Genomic DNA, 22860 nt, shown 5'->3' with positions numbered 1-22860 from the left:
GGCAAATTTATCTGCTTTAAAACAAATTTAGGTTTCTTCTTACATTTGATTCTAAATTTTGTTAATAGAGAAAATTCAGAATTGGAGCTTCATTCCCCTTGCTCACACCTCTTTTTTTGCCCTTCCCCACTCCTCACCCCCAGACAACCAAAAATAAACACTAAGGCCAGTAATATATGGATTGACCAATCGTAGGCTCCCAAGGACTTAGGACAACCAGGAAAAACAAAGATGGAAAGAATCACTGCTTTGCAAACAAGGCCTTAATTAGGTCCGTAAATAAAAATCCTTTTACCGCCCAATGACTTCTCACACTTACACAACTTGGGTATCAGCAGCACACAGCCTCTACCAGACAGAGGCTTGAACAGAGACCCACACACTGGAGAACCTTCTCAGGCCTGACACTTTCATAGTTATCTAAAAAAAGCATCACCACCAAAAGGCCCATGTCTTAAAAACAATACTTGAACAGTCTCTCCAATAAGAAATTTCTATTCCATCCTATCCTGCAAGGCTAACTGCCCAAAAGACTAAGACAAAAAGCCCCCTCCCCCTTTGTCTCCTCCAGGTCAAGCTTTAATTGTTGAATAGTAACTAAAATATTTACTAAGTCACTTGAAAACATATACCTTCTAACAGTGCTTTTCTGAATGCCAGTCAAGGCTTCATTGATGCAGTTTTATATTTTTACCTATTCATGTTTTATAATTCAAAGATTTACAAACTAAGTGAAATCAATAGTTAACTGCAACAATAACAATTCAGAGGCTGGAGTCAAACATATAAAAGTATAAATAGTTGAAACTTTAGAAATATGAAACATTCAAACAATGATCCTGACTAAAGAGTATTTCATCCAGGAAAGGGAAAAGCCCAATATTTGAGGCTGTAGCTCAGTGTCTTGCTGTCTTTATCCCTTAGATGAACCATGAAAACAGGCGCTAGCCTGTGCCTACAGAACCTACAAACACTGAGTCTTATGATAATTTGGCAGCGGACTTAAGAAGAAACTTAATATTCTCTGCCTCTCCATTCCATTCCCTTCTTGTTTGTTCTTCAGATGAAGTTATGGTTTTTGATACAGGAGATTTTCATGTTTTCTTAGCCTCATTAGAGGGACAAGTGGTAGCAGGAAGTAAAAAATGGGTCCGAGGGAGAGAAGACAATCAGTATAAATGTGGGCAGAGACATTTATACTGGGTAAACTAAGTGGAAGTTTTGTCGACCTAATTAAGGAGATCAGCTCCGATTGGGGGACGGTGTAGTCACTTAAATATAAATTACAGCCAAGGGAGCTAGAAATATTTGTTGGGAGTTTTAGGGGAGGCCACCGATATTTTTAAATGCTCTTTGAAATGGTAGTGAATTTCTCGTTTTTCATTCTTCTAATTTGTTGGTCAACACTGCCGGTTTTCGAGGTAAATAAGGTTTTCAAAGAAGGAATAGGCGAATCTATAATGATTACATCCCAGGGAAGTCTGCCAGATGTGATGAGTTCACTAATTTTAAGCTTAACTCCTCTAGTGGTGACTGAGAGGAATTAAGCCAATGCATTATGGAACATGTAAGTAGCATGATAAATCGATTCACAAACTTAATAATAGCCCAGAACTTTCTAATACTGTTTGCACCTAAACAGGCATGTAACATGGATCACGAAGACAGTTTCAGTCCATATTTTCAGATTACATAATAAAATAAAACTGATGATCCCAGTAGATTGATTAAAATTCCATTTATTTATTTTTTGGGGGGGGGATTTATATGACATCTTCTAACGTTACTTTCTAAACTACCAGGACACTTGCAAAATTTACCATTGAAGAATACCTGAAAACAGACTGAGATCAGTAACTTTGTATTTATTGAAAATTAGCCTAAAAAAATTTCACTACCAAATATAAGATAAATTTTTTAAGGATAAGAAATAATTGCTAAGTATTTCCCAAACTGAATGGCTCAGCAGATTACCCGATTAGCTAACATATTCTCATTGTGCAAAAAAATCTTCCTGAATATCAGCATGATATCAGCTATTAAATGTAACTACTCAAATATATTACCACTCCACGTCTTTCGAAAACAAACCACACGTCATTCACACTAAAGCCACCCAAGGGGGACGTCCCCAACACACACTACTCGGTTTCAATACTGTATAGTTTTTATTTTGTTGGAGACGATTGGCCAGTAAATGATGGAAAAATGTAACATCTTACCCTTACCTTCATTTCTTTATCTCTAAGAAAATTAACTATAATTTTTCATAATTAACCCTACCAATATGGGTTGATATATTCTATTAAGGAAAATAATTTAACATACGGGTACTTGTCTTTATGTTTATGTCCCTTTAAGTGATTATCTTATTTAAACTTTTCAGTGATGAGAATGACCTAAATGTGTGGCCCCCTCTGGCGCTGGTCAGTGGCTCTCTGCTTGAGGAAACTGGCATGGGGCCCACCCACCCAGGGATGCATGACTGTGGACAACCCAGGCTACTCTGTGCAAGAGCCAGCCTTCCACCTGAACCTCAATTCCAAAGGAGAGTAAAAAGGACTGCTTGCTTTTTTACTTGCTCTAGAAAATATACTTAAACACTAGAATTGTTTTTCTTTAAATAATTTAAATTTCTTTTTGATCACCTATCAAAATGGGAAAAGAGTTTCAGATGAAAAGGCACCTTATTTAGAGATTAATTTTTTTGCTAGATCAGCAAAGTTTCTCCTTTTTACAGTGACCATTTTTCATAAACACTGGTAAGGAAAGTATTTACTCAAACGGAAAATACAGGCTGCAAGGGTGGGCAAAAGTAGGTTTACAGTTGTGAGTAGGCAAAACAGTTTATTTTGGTATTATTTATTAATTATTAGCCATATGAATAACTGCAAATTTACTTTTGCCTACCTCTGTATTTACACATTAAAAACAATCACTGTTGGTATAAATTAGGATGTCTCACATGAAAAACAGCTGATTTTATATTTCTTTTAGATCATAAACTTTATAACATTACTAGTTTCAAAAGCCTTTACTAATACATATTGGAATATTGCACCAAACAATTTTATGGCATTTAGTTTTATTTTTAAGAAATATGATAAAAGGTCACCATGGTGATTGGACAAAATGATGGCTAAGGGATTTGTTTAGGGATGACATTCTAATATGAATAATTTATTAAACTTCTAAACTTATACTCTAAGTTCATCAAGCCCAGAGGTTTGGCAGGGAATAAATAAGCAAAAACATCATCTGTGAAGAAGTTAAGTTTTCAATAGACCCAGGCAGAAAGAAATAAAATGCAGTGTGCAACATATCCTTCCGTATGCTAAAGTTTTAAAAATATACACAGTGCTTTGATGTGAAATAACAGCTTACAATACATATAGTCTTGCTTATATGTTTAGATATAGGTATATGTAGATTAAAGTAGGTATTTTTATTTACATAACAAATATTCATGTTATACAAAAATAGTTATAATAATGTACGATGTTTAAAGTATACTACTTAACCTTTAAGAAAGCAAATAAACCTGTGTATCATCCAAATGAGGTCTATTTTATTTGTAAACAAAACTTTTTTTTAAATTTATGTATAACTTAATGGACAAAGCCAAGAACACTAGGCACACAAATTATTTTATTGATATTTAGAAACAACGTGCGTTTAAATGTAACAAATGGTTATATTTACTAGCAAAGGGAAAGTAAAGGAAATAATTCCAAATTTTCATTACTCATAAAGCAACACAAGGCAAACTGATACTGTGCTGTGAAGAATGGTCAACAGGGGCTAAAATAGAAAGGTTAAAATGCTGTACACACACCATGTGTGTAATATGCATATACATGCATCAAACGCAAAATAAAACCAGTCTGTGTAATGTTATAACAGCCTAGTGACCTGCAGCTCCTAACTAAAGATGAGTACTGATTCATAAGTCAAACTACCTAAAGGGGAAAGAGAACAGTAGTTTTATGGATTTGACAACTGAACTCATAACCACCTAATAACAAAGCGTACACTGAAGAAGAAGCAAGGTGCAAAGTAAACAGTGAGAAGGCAGACACTCACCTTCGGTGCCATTGGGAGTCATGGAATTACTATTTATATGAGAGTTATCGAGTTTGGGGCCACTGGGGGATTCACTACTACCACTCAGACGGCTATGCGGGCTGGTTAGATCCTGCATTTCCATAGACCTAAAGACAAGAAGCCTTCCGTTTGACAGATGTACCAAATTCATAACGCCACTTTTTAATGCGCTAACGACTTGACACCTTCTTTGAAACACATTCACACAAAAGTCCCATTGTATCTAGCTAGGTTCTTAGCCTCAAAATAGTTCATCTTACATTTTACCTTCAGTCATTCTTTCATAACACATAGTAATAAAAGGTGTCGTCGGTCACTTGCCTTACTTATCTAACCAAACATTCACATGGAGCTTTTAAAGTCTTTTTTGCTCATTGAGTCATAAGATGTAATGAAACAATTACATTTATTTTAATTTTCAAAAAAAATGCAGTCATGCTTCTTTTACATTAAAAAAACAAAGCGTTGTTTTTGTAAAAGAGAAATGCGTAAACAGGTATAACAGGAAAAAAAATCACTCTTCCATGGACTCTGTTTCATCTAATAAATTAGCACTAAGTCCTCCCTTATAATTTACCACCCAATTGTAATTTAATGGGTCTCCAAACCAAATAAAACACTTGAAGCCTATAGTCTAGTGACAGGGAATGAGATAGTTCTGATGCATGTGTTTACTCTGGCAAACTGCTTAATTGTTCCTGTTTCCCTTGAAACAAACGCAGCATTAAAACATTATGATGTCGGCTCACTTGTTTGCTTTGTGGATTACATACAGCGTGCCCAATTGAAAAGGGATAAGGCCAACATATGGGGAGCCCTGTGAGCATTAGCACTTGGAATACCTCAACTGCCACTCAGGGAAATAACAATTCTACTTCAGTGCTCTAACTGTGCATTTTTACCATATAAAACCAGTTAAATCTCCCCTGGAAGTTCTTGGACTCAGCAGTTCCTTATTCTATAAAAGGTACAGAAGCAACTCCTCATGTTCACAATGCAACAACATGCTATATTTATTATTCTATAAAGAGAGGAGAGGATTTTATATAAAGTGACTGAAAAAATATCTAAATAACGTTTTGTTTTTGAAGTTTTTGAAAAGCTAAGACCTATTCACTGTATTTTAAACTGATGTGGGTTTTTGGGGTAAGGGTGCTGTTTAATATCCCATCTATGAAGCTGAGACTGCTCGTCACCAGGTGAATAAAAGTTAGCCACTTTAATTTGGAGGTTGCACTTAAAACTGATTTAAAATGGCTTAACATGAACCATTTTTCTTCTACAGTGAGTTTTACTTCTCCAAATCTTCTCACTTCAAACTAGAAATGACTTCAAACTCAATTCCTCCCTCCTAATTCCCTTTACATTCACTGCTTTCCTGACTCCAGAAACTATAGCCCATAATCATTTTCAAATCCAGTCTCCTATTCCCTTTCTACATACTCAAAATGTTTTACAAGCGCACACACACACAAATTGCTAAGTAATTTCCACCCGAGGCTGTTGCTATTAATAGTAATAATTAAGAAATACTAGACAAAAATAGATATGGGTCACAGAGAGGTAATCTCCAAAAACGTCAAATAGCAACAATAGCCTTACCTGCAACTTGAGGAAACAGCAACATCTGAACTGGTTTGAGGTGTTTGCACCTGTGATCAGGGGTAAAAAATTAGAAGCTGTTGTTACTCTACTTCAGTGTCAGCTCTTAATTACACAGAGCACATGGCTGAGAACCACAATGCTCCCTTTTAACCAAAAGAGAAAAAGGAGGATACTGCAGCAGTGAAAGGCATATTGTCTTTAAGTTGAGGTCTCTACTGTTGTTTCCTCCTGCAGGTCTACCCTCCTCCTCCCCTGGTCAGGGGGGAAGGCTGCCAAATGACTGGATAGTGATTCATCACTGGCCTATGACAGCTGCAAACGGGATTACCCCTCCCCCAATCAACATGCAAAGCAGCCTTGTCCAGGCTGCTTGGAAAAAAAAATCACTATTAGCAAAATGAGTGTGTTTTGCAGCAGTCATTCAGGCCACCGTCCTCCAGCATCCTCAGAGGATCTTTCATCTGCTACTATCATCAGCTGAAACGGAGCTCCCGCCCACCCCTTTGACTCCCGACAGTTTCTTATCTTTATCACCAGAGTTTTCTCCTATATAGACTGGTTGTCATTTCACATTCACTGAAAGAGCTCCTGGGCAACTTCCAGGCCAGGCTGAACGAAGTGTTAATGGCACGGGCAAGTTTTCATACCCCAAGTCCCATCCTGGAGCAATGTGCTCATTTACCCCGTGCGGCTTTAAAAGGCGGTGCCCGCTCAGTCCTCACTACCTGGTGAAATATGACAAGCAGCTCGCTTTGGTTTAATTTTCCATCTTTTAAACCAGGAAGGAGAATGGATAATATAATAATCAAGCCAATGTCCCAGGAAGCCAGCATTTTGGTATCTTTTGTCTCCAGAAGGATCTGTATTTCAGGACTTGACTGAACTAATTTAACAGGTGTGCAGGCTTTGCTAGCCTCTGCCCATCCTCCAGGGGCAGCGCCAACGGCCCGCAGGTGGGCAGCTCAGGTGAAGGTGGGCTGCTGGCTTCCACGCCGAGGCGGACGCCTCAGCTGTAAAGGGCCTGCTCCAGAACGTTCAAAATGACTCAGAATTCCAAACCTTTGATGTGCATTTCCACTCAACCTGAACTGACATCAATTAGGGTTACAGAACAAAATTGAGAGCTGGAGCATCTCACATGGCATTCAAGTTATCCAGCCAAACAGCTACTATTGGGTCCTGTTCTTTTTTAATTATGATTTATGAAATTAAGAAATACTACCTTTTTGGCAAGAATGAAGCATCATTAAAGTCTAAATGTCTTGGTGTAATGTTACGTGCAATTTCCAGGTATGCTTTTCTATAATATGTGCATGATGAAAAATAATTTTTAAGAGGTGCCTGAGTATTAAAGGAAAATTTAATTTTCATGCCAGTAGATATGTCATTTTTTGATAACAGGTTTCTGCAATTTTTGTTAGACTTAATATTCTCACATAGGATTAAAAGTTTTCCCTTAGAAACTGCAGCAATATATCTCAAGTATAAATTTCCCTTTTTTTTTTTTCACCTTCATACACCTGGAATAAATTATAGGTGAGAACTAACTTAGTTTTAAGAATTCTCTTGGCTTAATTCTTGAAGAGTATGTGAAACATACTTTCTGTTTAATGTTTAAAGTGTTAAAATACATTCTATTTTAACATTAGCTAGATAGTATAATCTTGAAAATGTAATTTTAGTCCCATTGTCTACTTTGAAAGTTTGATTATATTTCTATTTGAGGTTAAACCTACTCTATTTAAATTTCAAAGTCCAACTGTTAATTAAAATGAATTTCAAAATAAGAATTATTCTGACACAGTTTCTCATTGAAAATAATGTATTTTCACAACAAATTTCTTTTCTGCTGACTTGACTCATCTCTACTGTACTTTTTATATACCATAATTTTTGAAAGTCCACATCCATGATCTTCATTTCATTAAGTATACTTCAGATATATTCTTTTGTGTCTCAAGGATTATTTAAACCATGTGTTGTGTGTTACTGTATTTAAAAATGACTCTTTAATCAAAATAACTTTAAAACAACTAATCCTCACTTAGGCTGGTCAGCTGAATCCACATTGTGGTCCAGGAAAAATAAATCTACTCTCAAGAATGCGAATGCAGACAACAATTAGACACAGATGTGAACAAAATTAGTTACAGTTTACAAAATGCTACACTTCACATGCTTTTAGTTTTTTATGTGTAGTACAAGATTACAGTGCAGTAAGGAAACATGCTCTTATAATGACTTATCTAAAAAGAACACCTATTTTTGATTGGTGTTGATTTTCTCTTATGTATGGCAACATCTCTGGAAGTTTCCGTGTTTTCAAGGTCTAAAACCAGAATATGTTTCAAAAATAATTAGGCTTCTTTCTATTCAAAAGAGAAAAAAATTTTTTCATGGTTTCCAGAAAAATGCTGTTAGGCACCAGTGAGCTCACATTTTCTGCTTTCCATCATAAACTTAATGTTTCTTGTCTTCCCCTAATCTGGTACTTTTAATTCAACTACTCCTACGAGTGCAAAAGTATTTCACATAACATTATAGATGGTCATCTTATATTACAATGAAGTCATTTTACTTTAATGCTTTTTAAAACTCTTCGTACAGAATACCCAGAGTAGCACACAGCTACTGAAAACACAAAGAAGGAAAAAAAAGATAGCAGGACTTCTTAATATTTATATTCAAGAATCCTAAACTAGTAACTCTGACTTCTGATTAGTTAATGAGGTCTTTTAAGTTTGCCTTTTTTCTAATTAAATTTATAATTCTTCACAGATGTAACTTTTGTTGATGTTCAATTTGTCTCTCTCATTTTGTTAAACCTCACATAGTACTTCGCCAATCCATTGAATAGCCACATTAAATCTGTTAATACCGTGCTCTTCAACCCCAGAAATTATTTCCAGAAGGCAAACTTGCTTTGAGAGATCATCAAACAAGACTTAAGGTACACATTTTATCACATTTTCCCTACCACAGAGCTCAGGATGCAGAGCAAAATTCATGACTTTTGCACTGTTTATTATACTTTGCTAAATTACAAATCAAAAGCATCTGACAGAAGATCATGTATGAAGCCAAAAAGTTAATAATGTTCTGTGAAAAGTAAACTGTAAATGGAAAGGGATTCTAAATCTCAGCAGCACAGAGCAAATAAAATGTAGGTACTCGTCTAAATTATGGGTTTTCCACAGGCTTTTCTGCTTGCTAGAAGCAATTTTTATAAAATGACTATAATTTTAAACTTTCTTTTTTCCAACTCAAAAGAAATTTTCAAAGTGAAAGTACTGAACTTATCTAAATAAATAGAGTTGGCAGGAAAGCTAGTTTTGCCCAACCACAGATCAACCTGAGTACTCCCAAATTTGAAAGACAATAGCAATTTTCTAATCAGAATGTATTTTATAGGAAAAAATGTGCCTTAGGCATAAATCTGCTTTTTAATCAGACCATATTCTTGCTAAAATTCTCCTCAATCAATATTTCTACCTATGGTGTCAATGCTTTGGTAAAAACCTAAACCTAAAATTGAAATAAACTTCTGCCAAGAGGTGGATGGATGCCTTTCAAATGCTAACACTTGATCCTTCTTTATCAGGCTCCATAAAATGACTGCTTTAATACCATCACTGATTTTAAGGTAATATACTGTTTTACTTTTAAAGTATTTCCTTTAAAAGAAATGACAAAACAGAGTCCCCTTGAACACACAAAAAAACAAGTATTTAAATGGCACTGGCCCTACCTATAGTTTTCATGGATTGTTTTAAAATTTGGCATTTATTTAAAATGTCAAATAAAATGTTTGATAGCTGATTAAATGGAAGAAGTGGTCTTATTCTCGTCTAAAAATGTTTTCCCTTGTTCCAAAGTAGTTGTATAAAATAAGTTTTTGCATTCAAATGGAAATTTTCTTATGAGAAAATCATTTATCATGTCTACAGAACTCACACAGCAGTTGCCTTGCCTTTGGCACTCTAAAAGTGAACAGTGGCTCAATTAGGCGTCTCTGTCACCGCAAAGAATTTTCAGGATTGAAAATCCATGGCTGCTTGTTCACTTACTGAACACTTTGGGCCTTAGGAGAATTCAGCAGCAATAAAGTCAATATTTGATAATGCAAAAAAAAAAAAAAAAAAAAAAGCATGACTATTCAAGTATACATGCCCTCAAATCCAAGTGTGGGCAAAAACACTCCTAGCAAGCCTAAAATAAAACCTACTCTGAAAGATATATTTTTAAAAAAAAAATCCCAAACTTATAAAACTACACTACGTGCTTAACTACCGACTTTTTGTACTCCTTGTCATTTTAAGAAATGAAACATGGAAACGCTTGTCTACATTCTATGACGTCTCTGAATTTATTGAATTCTTGCAAATGCTGTGCTTAAATGTGTTCAAAAACTCCTCCCAAGGCATATACACCCCTGAGTCATTAGCAATTCATATACTGATTCTTAACAACAGATATTTTAAATGGTAATTCAGAAGTTGAAGAGTCTTGTTCAATCTCAAGGTCCATTCAAGTCATATAAAGTGTCAATAAGTGAAAACTATATTAAATTGGCAAATGTTTATTATTTTGCCTTTGGAAAATGAGCCTGTTTAACATAATGTTTGGGAAATTTGTTTATTGAAGCAAAAGAACTTCTTCCTTAAAAAGTGGTTATTTTTGTTGTCCTTTCAAAATATTTCTTCCTCCTTTTCTCATATCAATCTAAAGTGTGTAGAAAAAGTTATCTGTGTGTTGCAATGGATATATATCTATGTACACATCGCTTTACTCAATCACAGGGTAGTAGTTGAGGTTTGTGCACCAATTCAGAAAAGAAGTAAACTCCCTACTAGAATATAGCTGTGTGTTGTATTTATTGATACAAATCACAACAAAAGTAATTGTAACAATTAATTTGTAATTATCTGTTAATGATTCTAATCGCTCAGATTAATTTGGGGGTTAAGAATTATACATTTGTGATGGAACTCCGCGCCTCATAAAATACTAGGTACAAAGTGTCATAATCTTCCCTGTGCCCTAATGTTTTCATTTTAAAAGAAACCAAAACAATACTAAAAGCGCTCCTGTTATCCTGAGCTTTGCCCACAAGACAGCTGTTGTCAGTCACCGCAATTTTTCAAACAGTCAGCTTGTACTTACAGCGCTTACATCTGCTGCATCCACCAGTTTAATGCGCTCCTTCGAACGTTCTGGTTTAGCAAACCTCCATTCCTGACATAGTTTTGCTCCAGGACAAGGACGCGGGAGGGCTTTTAGGAGCTCTCAGAGGAGCCCGGTGCTTCTGGAAGCGGAGCGCGTCTGGAGGGCAGCGCCCGGCCGCGGGGACAGCCGCCTGGCCGCTGCTGCAGGCTCAGGCTGCCGAGCGACTGAGCGAAAACGCGCCCCCCAAAAGGAAAACCGCCACAGTGGCCGGCAACAGGAAGGCTTAAAGTCGGAAGTGGCACTGGAGAGTTTCTACCTCGCCCCAAACTCGGAGCCATCAGCTCCCACCGCGCGTTTAGAGACCGCCTTGAGCCCTGCGCTCCCAGCGAACGGCAGCCGCTGATAGCATCTGAGCGCCCCAGACAAAGAAACAGCAAAACCTCATCCCGGTTTGTTTGCGCAGCCTTGTAGGTCTGCCCGTGCAGCCTCGGGGCTTTTTTTTTTTTTTTTCTTTGGTTGTTGTTTTTGCAAAGCAAACCACAGCTATTCTCTTGTCCTAACCTTATTGGTTTAAATGCAACAATTGAAGGGAGCACTGCTGGTCTGACTCAACCTTGCTGCTTAAAAAAAAAAAAAATTATTATATAAATGAACGCGCCCCATGCTATCAGGATAAACAGCTGTGTGAAAAGAACTTCTCGGAGACACTGTCAACACACATCTCTGGCTACAGCAGCTACCAATTACGAGCTTTGGGGAATAGTTACGCGTTATCTTTTATAGTTTTCCAAAACTTTTTTTTCAGGCCCTGAAATTTGGGGAAGCGATGTTTTTCAAATACTATTTTCCGAATGTAACTAGTGACAGGTCTGGGTAAAATAAAAGACTAGAAATGGCTATTTTCACATTAAGTACACCAGAAATGGGGAAAGAGCAAACGTGTAAGCTGTTACCAGTTTAACAATGGAAGCCTGAAGGGGATTCTGCAGAGGTTTCTAAAATGACAAGTTTTACCTGAACAACTTTGGTGGTTATGAACCAGATAATATTGCAGTGTTAATATAAATATTTTTAAATGATTTTTTGGACAAGATTTGTTTTATCTAGAACTCTTCCTTTACAGTCTGTTCTTTTTTAAAAAAAAATTCTACTAAAACTATGCATACAAATCTATAACAGAGAGTTGAGCTATTCAGATTATGACTAAATTACAACTCCAGTTTAAAATACTAACTACTATCATATTTTAGACAAATAAATCACTTCAGTTATTAGATTGATGACTTAACCATTATATTGATCTCAAATATTTAAAGAAGGTATTACTTTTGTGACTATTAAATTTTTATTTGCCAGACCTATGCCACAGTTCAAGACCAATGTTTATTTTTGATAACTACACACTCAACAAAACCAATTATCTATTCTAAAATGAAATCTTGATACCTGCTGGATTTTTCTTAAAACTGTTTTGTTATTACCAATGCTAATCTATGTAGGGTCTTTTATTAGTAATAAAAAGCATCTGTTCTTTAAGGCTCTCATCTTAATATAAAAAAAAATGTCAAAAATCACAGTAACTTCTTAAGTGATTTTGTAATATGTTTTCAGATCATAAACTAATAAAGCAGATGGACTCTGTCTTACCTTTCCTTTGCTAATTTGTAAATGAAAGTACCATTCTGATGCAAACAAACAAAAAAAAACCCACTTCTAGTGACCAAAATTCAATATGGACTTCCCCACCCCCCCACCCCGGAAAGGTTGCCAATCTGAATTCCTCAGAAGAGAAGGATTTGTCAAACCTTCGAGACAGCTTAAACTGCAAACTCACCTAGGATTTCATTTTGTATGGTCGCGGCAAGGAATTATGGGCTAGTCATCTACCATATTTGGAAAGCCAGGTCAAGAATCAGTTGATTGCTATTGGATATGTTCATATAAGCAGCAGAACTAGAATGACGTTACAACTACAGCACTTTCTCAGGCCAGAAGTATCAGTTATTCAATATGCTAACATATACATGCAGAAAATAAAATACAGCACGTAATGGATGTTTCTAGTACTGTGAGTAAAATCTAATGTCACATTAATTCAATCTATGATATTAAACAATAACTGCTTTTGCTATCATATTTATTTCTAAGCTCCATAAAATATAAAACTTGAGGTTCTGGCTGGAAAATTCAACCCTATTTGAAACTTTACATTAGGCTATTATACCCATGCTTCCCATAATTTAAAAATTACTTTCGATATAAAAGGATAAAATATAATCTTTCTGATCCATGAAAGATTGTATTGGCAAATCCAAAAGATACTAACTGTACTGGGGTATCATGTGAAGTATTTGACTTTGTATATAAATACCAATATTGTAATCAAATTTATTACATTAGTTTTTATATTGAAATTTAATTTATTATATAGTACAAGATACCATTAAAGCAATGGTGTATACATTAATGAAGAAAATTATGAAAAGCATGAACATAACATAACCACTAATTGATATGATTGATATAGGTCATATGCCATTATTATGTAACAAAGAGCTTAGTCATTTGCTAAAGACATATCCACATGCATATATAGCACTTTTAAATGGTTTCTCTTCCTAAATCAGAATTAAGTAGATTAAAATTAATCTCATGCTTATCCATAAATTGTCTGGTTATTGCACTGGAAATCAAATATGTAATAATTACCATGTAATTTACACCCAAGATATTCTCTGGTAAATAGCCAAAATAGAATCTGTTACTCATAAGACCCAACTTACAGTGTACAGTACTGTTAACTTCCTATTTCTAAATTGCCACCAAGTATGATTACATACTTAACCATAAACTTTAAGGACCAAAGTATTCCCTAAATAAAATTATATATTTCACAACAGAAATTGAAAAAAATTGCCAAAATTTTGCCATTAGTAAAGACAAGTACTGATAGAAAACATTACTATTTGATATTTCCTGCTGAAATTTCAACACAAACATATGGAGTAAAAATTTTTCTAATATGCTTTTTCCTTACTGAGACAAATTTGTATACATATATATATATAATTATGTATGTTTTATATGTACATAATTTTTATCTGGAAAAGGAAAACACTTGAAATAGTTAACTGTAATGAAATGTTCAAATATTCTCAAAGGGACAATATCTTTCATACATTGTATCTCCAAAGAGGTTTTATCTTATAGAGTGAGCTGTTGTCTAGATACGTGCTGATTATATAGAAGTCTGCAATTTTGATAGAAATTGTTATTGGCTTTCAATTAACAGAGAATTTTAAATAAAGGCATAATTAGAAAAATAAAAAGGTAACTCGGCACTTTTCTAAAACGACATGAATAAACAGTTGATTAATCAAATTAATACAACAAACACTGAGAAAACAAAAGATAAAACACAAATGTCCCTTTCCCTTTTACATTCCAGTCAATAATAAAGTTCTTGAGTAGTTGTCAAGTTTCCAATAAAAGATGTACTCAGAAATCACTTTTCTTCTATTTGTGTTTACCTTTCGATAATTTTTGAAATAAGCATGTATGATATTACCTGGTCCAATGTAAACCATCTCTTATCTCTCTGTTTCCACCATTCTAATGAATTATTTCTCAAGAATAATGGTGTAGTTAGTTGTAAAATATATTTAGTACTTCAAGACCAGTGCTTTATCTTCAACAATAAAATCCTAGTCATTATTTCTTCTATGTTTTTAAAATCAATGATATCCGCAGATATTCAACATTTTTGCGATTCAAAGTGCACAAAGAAGAACAGCGAATAGAGTATTCCAAAATTCTGTACTTCTAGTCCTCTGCTTCCAGACAGCTCTCTTTTCGCGTGGTTCTGGCCATGGCACTGCACTTCTGGCTTTTGTATGGAACCCTGGAACAGTGTCCGGATCACTGACATTACGATCCTTGCTGGCATTTGGAACAGTCGCTTCCATGACCTCCTCTTTCCCACTGGCACGAGACCTACAATGAGGGCCCTGCTCCCAGAAGCCTTCTGCTGAAACGCAACCAAGTAAAACATCCTCTATTTATTTTAAGAATGATATTAAATCCACCAAGCTGAATGTCTACCAGTATTTTGCTAAATGTTTTCCATTCAAACTCTAACATGAATAGCTTTTAACAGTAAATTTAAGGAGGCAATTACTAACTAGTCACTGTACCACGGAAAACTATTTTAATAAATATTATAGTTTTTATACCTATACAATATGGAAATATGACCTATTCCCTTTCCCCTTTATAAGCATGTTGGTTATTACATATGAATAATGACCATTTATTTATGTAGAGTAGAAAACTTGTTATCATCTGTAGTAATGACTGCCTATAGGATTTTTTTTTTTTAAAAATTATTGTTCTTATAGAAACTTAGAGTAGCACTTTTTGAAGCTAGTAATGATAATCAGGGCAGCAGTAGATTTGTAAGAAAAGAGAATGGGGTGATAGAGGTACTGTAAGAAAAATATGACACATCAGGTTTTCTATTTTAAAATCAACCAGTTTCCCCAAATGGCAAACAGAGTTACTTTTTCTACCTTCTGCCAAAAATATGTAAATAATTGGTCTTGGAAGCATATGCTTAATCTCAGCAATATGCTATTTTGCTTTTTCACACTGTAAGATGGATTTCTGTTGACATGAAGCAACTTAGAAAGCCCAGGTTGTCTATTCTTCAACCATTTTTTTTTCTCTAAGCCATGGGCAAAACCAACCTTGTCAGCACCTCCCAGAACATGTAAGAAGATCTGGAAATTTGCTTTGTGTTTTCTAGGTTTCATGACAGCTGAGTTCACAGTTTTTAAATTCAGCAGGAACAGTGACTATCTCATGCAAGAAGGAAGGGACTTAGCATTTAGTGAGTGCATACTATGCGCCAGGCACTGTGTTAAGCATTTTATATCCATTCGTCATTTATTTTAATAATGTCACAGTTTATCTCTTCTAATCCTGTTTTTTAAAAAAATATGTCTCCTCCTCTCCCTTTTTTGTTCTAGAATCAGCCTCATTACTCTAGCAACATCAAAGTTACCACCAGACAGCGGATGGAGCACTGGGATATTTTGGAGCAAGGAGACACCCAATAAAGTTAATGAATCCAAAAAAGTGTGTGATATATTGAAATGATATATTTAATACAGAATGGAAATAGTCATTATACAATATCTGATTATTTACAAACATATTTGCCAGTTTGCAGATTCAAAAATAAAATTACATTAAATCGTCAACAGGGAAAAACTGTGATGAATCCTTAAACTTGAAGTGATCAGATCAGGAGATATATTTTTCTCGTTATCTATTTAAAAAGGAGAACTATCTTCCTAAAGTACAGAACATAAATAGTGCCAAGTTCTTTCTTTATGATAAAAAGGAGAAGCTAAGGGTCTGAGTTTACAGCAAGCTATTATATGGACAACTCATTTCACAGTTCTGTTCATTTCTTCCTCCCTTTTATAATCCTTAATTTCAGTTACCCAGTGTGATAGGCTTTGATCTTAATAGCTATTACATCATAAACACTTGATTTGTTCACCAAGGAAATAATTACATCCAAAATGCCTTCCAAGTCTCCTTATGCATTTGGAGGTATAGTTTAAGTAATTCTGAATCAAGAAGCTCTGTTATTGTTACAAAGGAAATGCCAAGAAGGGGAAAAATAAAAAAAAAACCAAAACCTAATAACCTATAGAATTTTTTTTCTTCCTTCAAGCAGCATTAACTTTTTCCCCCTCCAGTCTCCCAATCGGAAAAAAAAAAGAGTAACCTCTAAAGCTGTTTTAGACAGAAGGTCAGAATTCAAAGGCTCTGTAACTTAATCCATGGTGCGCTGCAATCACATTGCTATTGGAAACACAACCAGAAGCACCATTATTCTAGATGTTTTTATTAAGCAATGTCAATAGGTATACAACCTGGAGATTTCTCTCTACTGTAAAGATTCATACTTGCAGGAGATCAAGTTGCCTTGGGTCCTTGTATTTTACTTTAGAAAGCTGTAGAGTAAGAAAAAATATATACTCTGCATTTCATACTAGGGAAAACAATAGCTTCAGTTTGTTCAAATGCTGAAAGAGAGGCCCTTTTTATGGTGCAAATATGAAAAAATGATGAAAGTCTTTTAGTTTGCAGACTCTCAATAAGAATTCTTATTTCAGATGGTTTAATATTTGGAGTAGTATGATGCTTTTTGAGTTTATGGTTCATGTTCTTTCAAAAAACATAAGTCTAGAAACATCTACCGCTTTTTGTAGGGATTCTTTTTTAACATCATCAGTAATCGGGTTTACCTGAGCTGCAGAATAAAACAAAGTCAAGAATCTGGAGTTTTGTGAATTAGAAGATGTTAAATGTATATGATTTTCAAAAACAATGCATTGGTTGATAGGGAGTTACGGGCTGGTGGCTTGTTTTTTTAATCAATACAAGGGAAAACAAATAGTTTACCAAAAGGTCAGAGAGCCTATAGAGGGGACCTCTATGGCACGGTCATCATTGACAAGCCCTGCTGAAAGATCCACTGAGCCCCCATTAGCTCCAGCCCCCTGGGACAGCAGCTCCCTCTCCTTCCGGTCCTGGCCTGTGAGGGATCTTCCTCCCCAACAGACTGGGTGGACAGGGCAAGGAGCAGGCGACGGAGCAACAGGACAAAAACAGAGTGGGGGAAAAAAAGAAGTTATTCAAAAGGATAATCTGAAATCCAGCTCCAGGATCCCAAGTATTTTTTAAAGAATGTGTATCTCTGATGCAGGCATCCTACTGTTTTTAGATATGCAAATTGTATGTTTTAACTTTACAGTATACCCATTACAAATATACCCATCTCTTTTGAGAGGCGTTGCATTTGATAAATTTAAAAATGAGGGGAAAAAAAGACCTAATTCACCATAAATAAATCATGATTAATTATTGGAGACTATTGAAAAGGAGAACCTACAACTCTAAATGCTGTATTTATAACTTTCCAAAATCATGCCTATTATCAGTCAATGAATGATGTATATTTGAAGACAAAAGATGTTTTAAATAAGAAATTTTATATTAAGACCTTCCCAAATAAGCATAGGATAACCCTGAATTCCTCCTCCCATCTTCCTATACCATTTTTCTATACTTTTAGATTTTGATTTCTATCACTGTTCAAGGCTTAACGGCTGTCCTTTCCCTTAACTTGTGTAGAATTAGTAAAATCTATCTATAGTCAAGGGCACTACTCACCAGGCCTTTAAGACAATTGCACTTGGAAATCTGAGTTCTAATTCTGACTTCAGCATGGGTTTTCTCTGTGCCCATTGTTATATTACAGAGACAGAATTCTCAATTTATAATCTGTAAACAAGCTAACTATAAAATGAGTGCAAGAAGGTTACACACCTTACCAAGCAGCATGAGGATTGAAATGTCCGCTGCTATGGTAAAGCGATCTTGGAGAGCAAAGTAGCAACAAAAACTGAATTTCAAATCAATCTAATTAGATGAGTGCAGAATGAATGCTCAGACAGGGCATGGCAAGTTGCAGTTTTAGCATGGCTTGGTGCCTACAGTAGGTGCTTAATAGATACCATTTAAATTAACTAACACATACACACTTGGCTATTTGATGGAACATGGCTCTGGTTTGAGAAAGAAAAATGACTTCCCTGAATTTCCTTTGGTTCTATGTTTTCCATCATTTTCCTCACACACTGTTATATTTGTCCCCATTAAGAACTCTAAAGTCAGACTGATCAAGCAATTATCCTACGGGAGTTTGTTTCATTCTCATGGTCAAGTGTTAAAATAAATTTTTTTTTTTTGTATTTTTCTGAAGCTGGAAATGGGGAGAGACAGACAGACTCCTGCATGCGCCCGACCAGGATCCACTTGGCACGCCCACCAGGGGCGACGCTCTGCCCACCAGGGGGCGATGCTCTGCCCCTCCGGGGCGTCGCTCTGCCGCGACCAGAGCCACTCTAGCGCCTGGGGCAGAGGCCAAGGAGCCATCCCCAGCGCCCGGGCCATCTTTGCTCCAATGGAGCCTTGGCTGCGGGAGGGGAAGAGAGAGACAGAGAGGAAGGAGGGGGTGGGGGTGGAGAAGCAAATGGGCGCTTCTCCTATGTGCCCTGGCTGGGAATCGAACCCGGGTCCCCCGCATGCCAGGCCAACGCTCTACCGCTGAGCCAACCGGCCAGGGCCTCAAGTGTTAAAATAATTTTTATGGAACAAATGTAGTCACTGAAACTCGGCTACAAATTTGTCGTACAAACAACAGGGAATAACCAAACCCTAAGGAAATTAAGAAATTAGAAGATATGTGAAATCGCTGTATTCAGATGGTATATGTGCTTGAGTGAGGCAGGAAAATGGAATAAAAAGTTAAGGTTCAGTAAAAAAAAAATGCTGTCATACACTGTGTTTTACTTATACCCATCATATTCCTCCTCAAGTACTCTGTCATAGCAATTTGTATTTCCCTTTTAAATTCTTAACCAAAAATCCAAAAAATAAGAAATTTTGAAAAAGATACACAATAGAATGAAAGTATCTTTAAAGAACCCCTACCTACCCTGCCTTTCAGAAATATCTCATTGTAGATATAGCCACATTGCTGTCATTTTCAAATTTTGCAGCTTTGAGGATATTCCAAAACCTAACTAACCCAGCTAGTTAGTCTGTCAGCAAGCCCCTCACTCCTATTGTGCATCGAATAAGTTCCAGGTATTGTGGGCACTAGGGTATGCAGCCGGAAATAAGACAGACAGGATTCGCTCTTACTGTCTGTGCATTCAAGAGTGTAAATAAATTTTAAAATGGCCTTTTGAACAGATGTACTTAGTTTTGCTTTCTCTAAAATCCCACTAAAGCAACTGAAAATGGATTTTATTTTTTATTTTTTAAAAAGCATAAATCTCAAAGAACAAAGGCAGTAGGTAAGAAGAAAACAATAACACATTTTGGAAGAGGATAAATAGGCAGACCATTAGTAACTGACTTAGCAGATCTGAGGAAGCTGAATCCAATGTTGGCAATGAAGAAAGCGGAAAAGTAATCAATGAAGAAAGCGGAAAAGTAATCACATTAACACCAGCAAAACCTCCCCCTTCTCAGGAATTGGTGGCATCAGGTACTGCTGGAAATGAGAGTAAAAGAAAGGCTAAAAAGAAATGGAGGATTGGGTACAAGTCAGTGTAAGAAGCATTAGGTTCCCTTCACCATTCTACATAGTCAAGCAAGTAGACCGAAGGAGAAGCCCCAGAATGCTTTGAGGAAGGGGGGTATCATACTCAAAACAGGTGGATTCCATTTGCTGAATGCTGAATGCTGAATGCTGGGACACAATGAATTCTGAGACCACTACCTCTGCTCCCTTCCACCAAACTTTCTCCTCATTAGGATTCCTGGAATACTAGTTGCTAAATTCACGTTATCCAGGTAGGAACCTGAAAGAACCTTCATTAGGAATTTTGACCAACCCATGCAGAGAGACTTTAGAAACTTATACATGATGTCTCTCAAGAAAATGACCCAGCCTAATTGCCCCACAGTAAAACTGTGGACTAGAAGTTCTTACAAGTCAATCATTTTAAAGGTGCCTACTATTATATAGGAGCCAACGGTCACCTGGGTCTGAGGAAAGCCTCTACTAAGAGATGTAGAATCCCAAGGAACAAAGAAAACAACACCACGCATGAAACAGAGATCAAGCAAAAGCAAGAAAAATAGAAACAAACCCTTATTAATATCCCCAGAGGAATAAGCTACTGCAACCATGGCACAAGATTGGAAAATAACAATAAAAAAGGAACATCCAACAACAAAAAGAGCCCTTAGAAATAAAAAGTAGAATAACAGAATTTCCCCAGAGAATACAGCAAAAGAGATGGAATATGGGACAGAAGAGAAAATACGAAAGAAAATAGAAAGCTGTAGGAAACTATGGTGGTCCAACGTCAAATAAGTGGAATTTCAGAAAGAGAGTAGAGAAAATCAAGGAATAAAACTTAAGTAATTCTAAAATATTTCCTAGGACATGAGTTTTCAGACTGAAGAAGCTCAATAAGTGTCCAAAAATATGGATTTTAAAAAAAGACCTACACCAACAAACATTGTTGAGAAATGTCTAAAAACTTACTTCTATAAGTTTTGAGAGAGAGAGAGAAAAAAGAGATCAGACGCAAAGCATGGCTCGTGACTTCAGACTTCTTAATTGAAACATGTATTTTTAGAAGGTAATAAAGCAATAGTTTCAAATTCCTTAAGGAAAACTAATTTCCAACCTAGAATTTTGTATCCTAACCAACTTAAAAACAAGTAGAAAATTAAAGATATTTGCAGATATGTCAATGTCTATAAATAAATAAATAAATAAATAAAACATATTTTCTAAGGATTCCTGAGAAATCCTTTCTCAGGAAGCTAGCAGAGTATGCGTCCCAGCAGCATTCGGGAGCAAACCTCCTTTATGAAACCGGTCAACCAAATAGGAGAGAGCACTCTAATCCCTGGTGTTGGTGGTAAAGGGAATTTCTAGTGTGATGGTTCTGCACCAGGGATGGCATTCCAGATTGGAGAAGGCATCAGGACAGTTTTCAGGATAAAAAAGCTGATAGAATAGTTGATACATGTGAACATACAGAAAGAGGTTTTAAACAATCAGCGAAGACTATAAACTTTAACTGTTAAGAGGGAACTGCATGCTGCTGCTATGAAGAGCATGCATGTAGATGGTGTGACCTTATAGAATCATCTGACATTCAGTGTTACATAGATATAATTTTGATTAAAACAAAACCCAAAAAAGATAGACATTTGCCTGCTCCTGTAGGGTGTGTGTGGGTTTTTTTTGTGTATCAATTATTGACATTTAGTATAAAGATTTTAGGTAAAATTAGGCAGAGAGGAACATGGGGAAGGTGGTGGGTGTCATGTTAGCTTGCCAAGTGAAGCCTCTTTGAGGGAGTATCGGTTGAGACATAAATGATGAAAGGGTGATGGACTTGTAAAAAGTTGAAGGAAGGAAAAATGTGGTCTCCACACTTTTCAAAGTTCAAAGGTATCAAGTTTGGCAAATAAGGTAGAGGAGGAGGACAGAATGAGGGCTGGGTGTGGGATATGGGGCACTGTAGGCTAGGTGAAGAGTGAGGATTTAGTTCTAGGTATAAAAGGAAGTTACTTGAGGTGTTTTTTACTTGCGTGCTTTTAGTTTGCTTTTAAGCAGAAAAGCGACACAATCTGATTGACATGAAGCTGTGTGCAGGACAGACAACAGGACAGCAAAAACAGAGGCAAGGAGGCAAAGCAGGGGCTATCACAGTGGTCCAGGTGAGGAGGAAGAGTAATTTAGACTCAGGTATTGTAGGGAGATGATATGTAGTTCGATGTAGGGCCTGTTTTGGGATTAGAACCAAGAGGACTTGTAGATTGGATGTGGGTTTGAAGCTAAGAAAGAAATTAAGGATGACTCCAGTTTCTCCGCATAAACAATAAACACCACTGATTGGACTTTCATCTCCCCTCATTTCTCCTTTCTGCTTTCTTGCTCATACAGTAACATGACATAAACACAAAGAGCCTGAATAAATAGAATCTAAATAGTTGGAAATTAACTGCAAGTTAGACACTAAAGTGCAAAGGAACCTGATGAACTAAGTGAGATAGAGGCCATTTGTGATAATGAGGAGGCCACAGATGTGTCGCTTGAAGCTGGAGGGCCTGGTGAGGACCAAAGACTTGAAGAGTAGGGACCGTGTGAATCTGGAAAGGACTCACAGACCAGTCACACCTGTGCCCACCACCAGGCAGGGTTTACAGAGCTCAAGTAGGACAAAGACATCTCCACACGGGCCAAAGACAGCAGTCAGCACAGCACAGGGATGCGAGAGCCATGCCTCTCTGGGTAGAATGGTACATGCTTGGGCCCGGGCCCTAGCACACTCCAGGGAGCAGGGTGAGTAAGGGAGGGCCGGAGCATCTCAA

At 36.4% G+C, this 22860-nt stretch overlaps 1 protein-coding gene across 15 annotated transcripts in view; it reads right to left on the bottom strand.

Moving 5' to 3' along the window:
* EYA1 (EYA transcriptional coactivator and phosphatase 1) overlaps positions 1-22860 on the bottom strand; it is a 334821-nt gene that overhangs the window by 159032 nt on the left and 152929 nt on the right. For 8 of the 15 annotated variants that reach the window (XM_066378892.1, XM_066378893.1, XM_066378895.1 and 5 more), the window contains 2 exons: positions 5707-5756; positions 4084-4211 (listed from right to left, as the gene is read on the bottom strand). The exons of 2 other annotated variants lie outside the window; for them this stretch is intronic. In XM_066378892.1, coding sequence (XP_066234989.1) covers positions 4084-4211; positions 5707-5756 — 178 coding nt within the window. Of the gene's footprint in view, positions 1-4083; positions 4212-5706; positions 5757-10872; positions 11310-22860 lie in introns of those variants that run through there. 5 more of the 15 variants (XM_066378903.1, XM_066378906.1, XM_066378901.1 and 2 more) reach the window with 3 other exon arrangements.

The sequence above is a fragment of the Saccopteryx leptura genome, chromosome 3 (assembly GCF_036850995.1).
Source record: "Saccopteryx leptura isolate mSacLep1 chromosome 3, mSacLep1_pri_phased_curated, whole genome shotgun sequence".
NCBI lineage: Eukaryota > Metazoa > Chordata > Mammalia > Chiroptera > Emballonuridae > Saccopteryx > Saccopteryx leptura.
The sequence above is the reverse complement of the archived record's forward strand: the minus strand, read 5'-3'. Positions and strand labels throughout refer to the sequence as shown.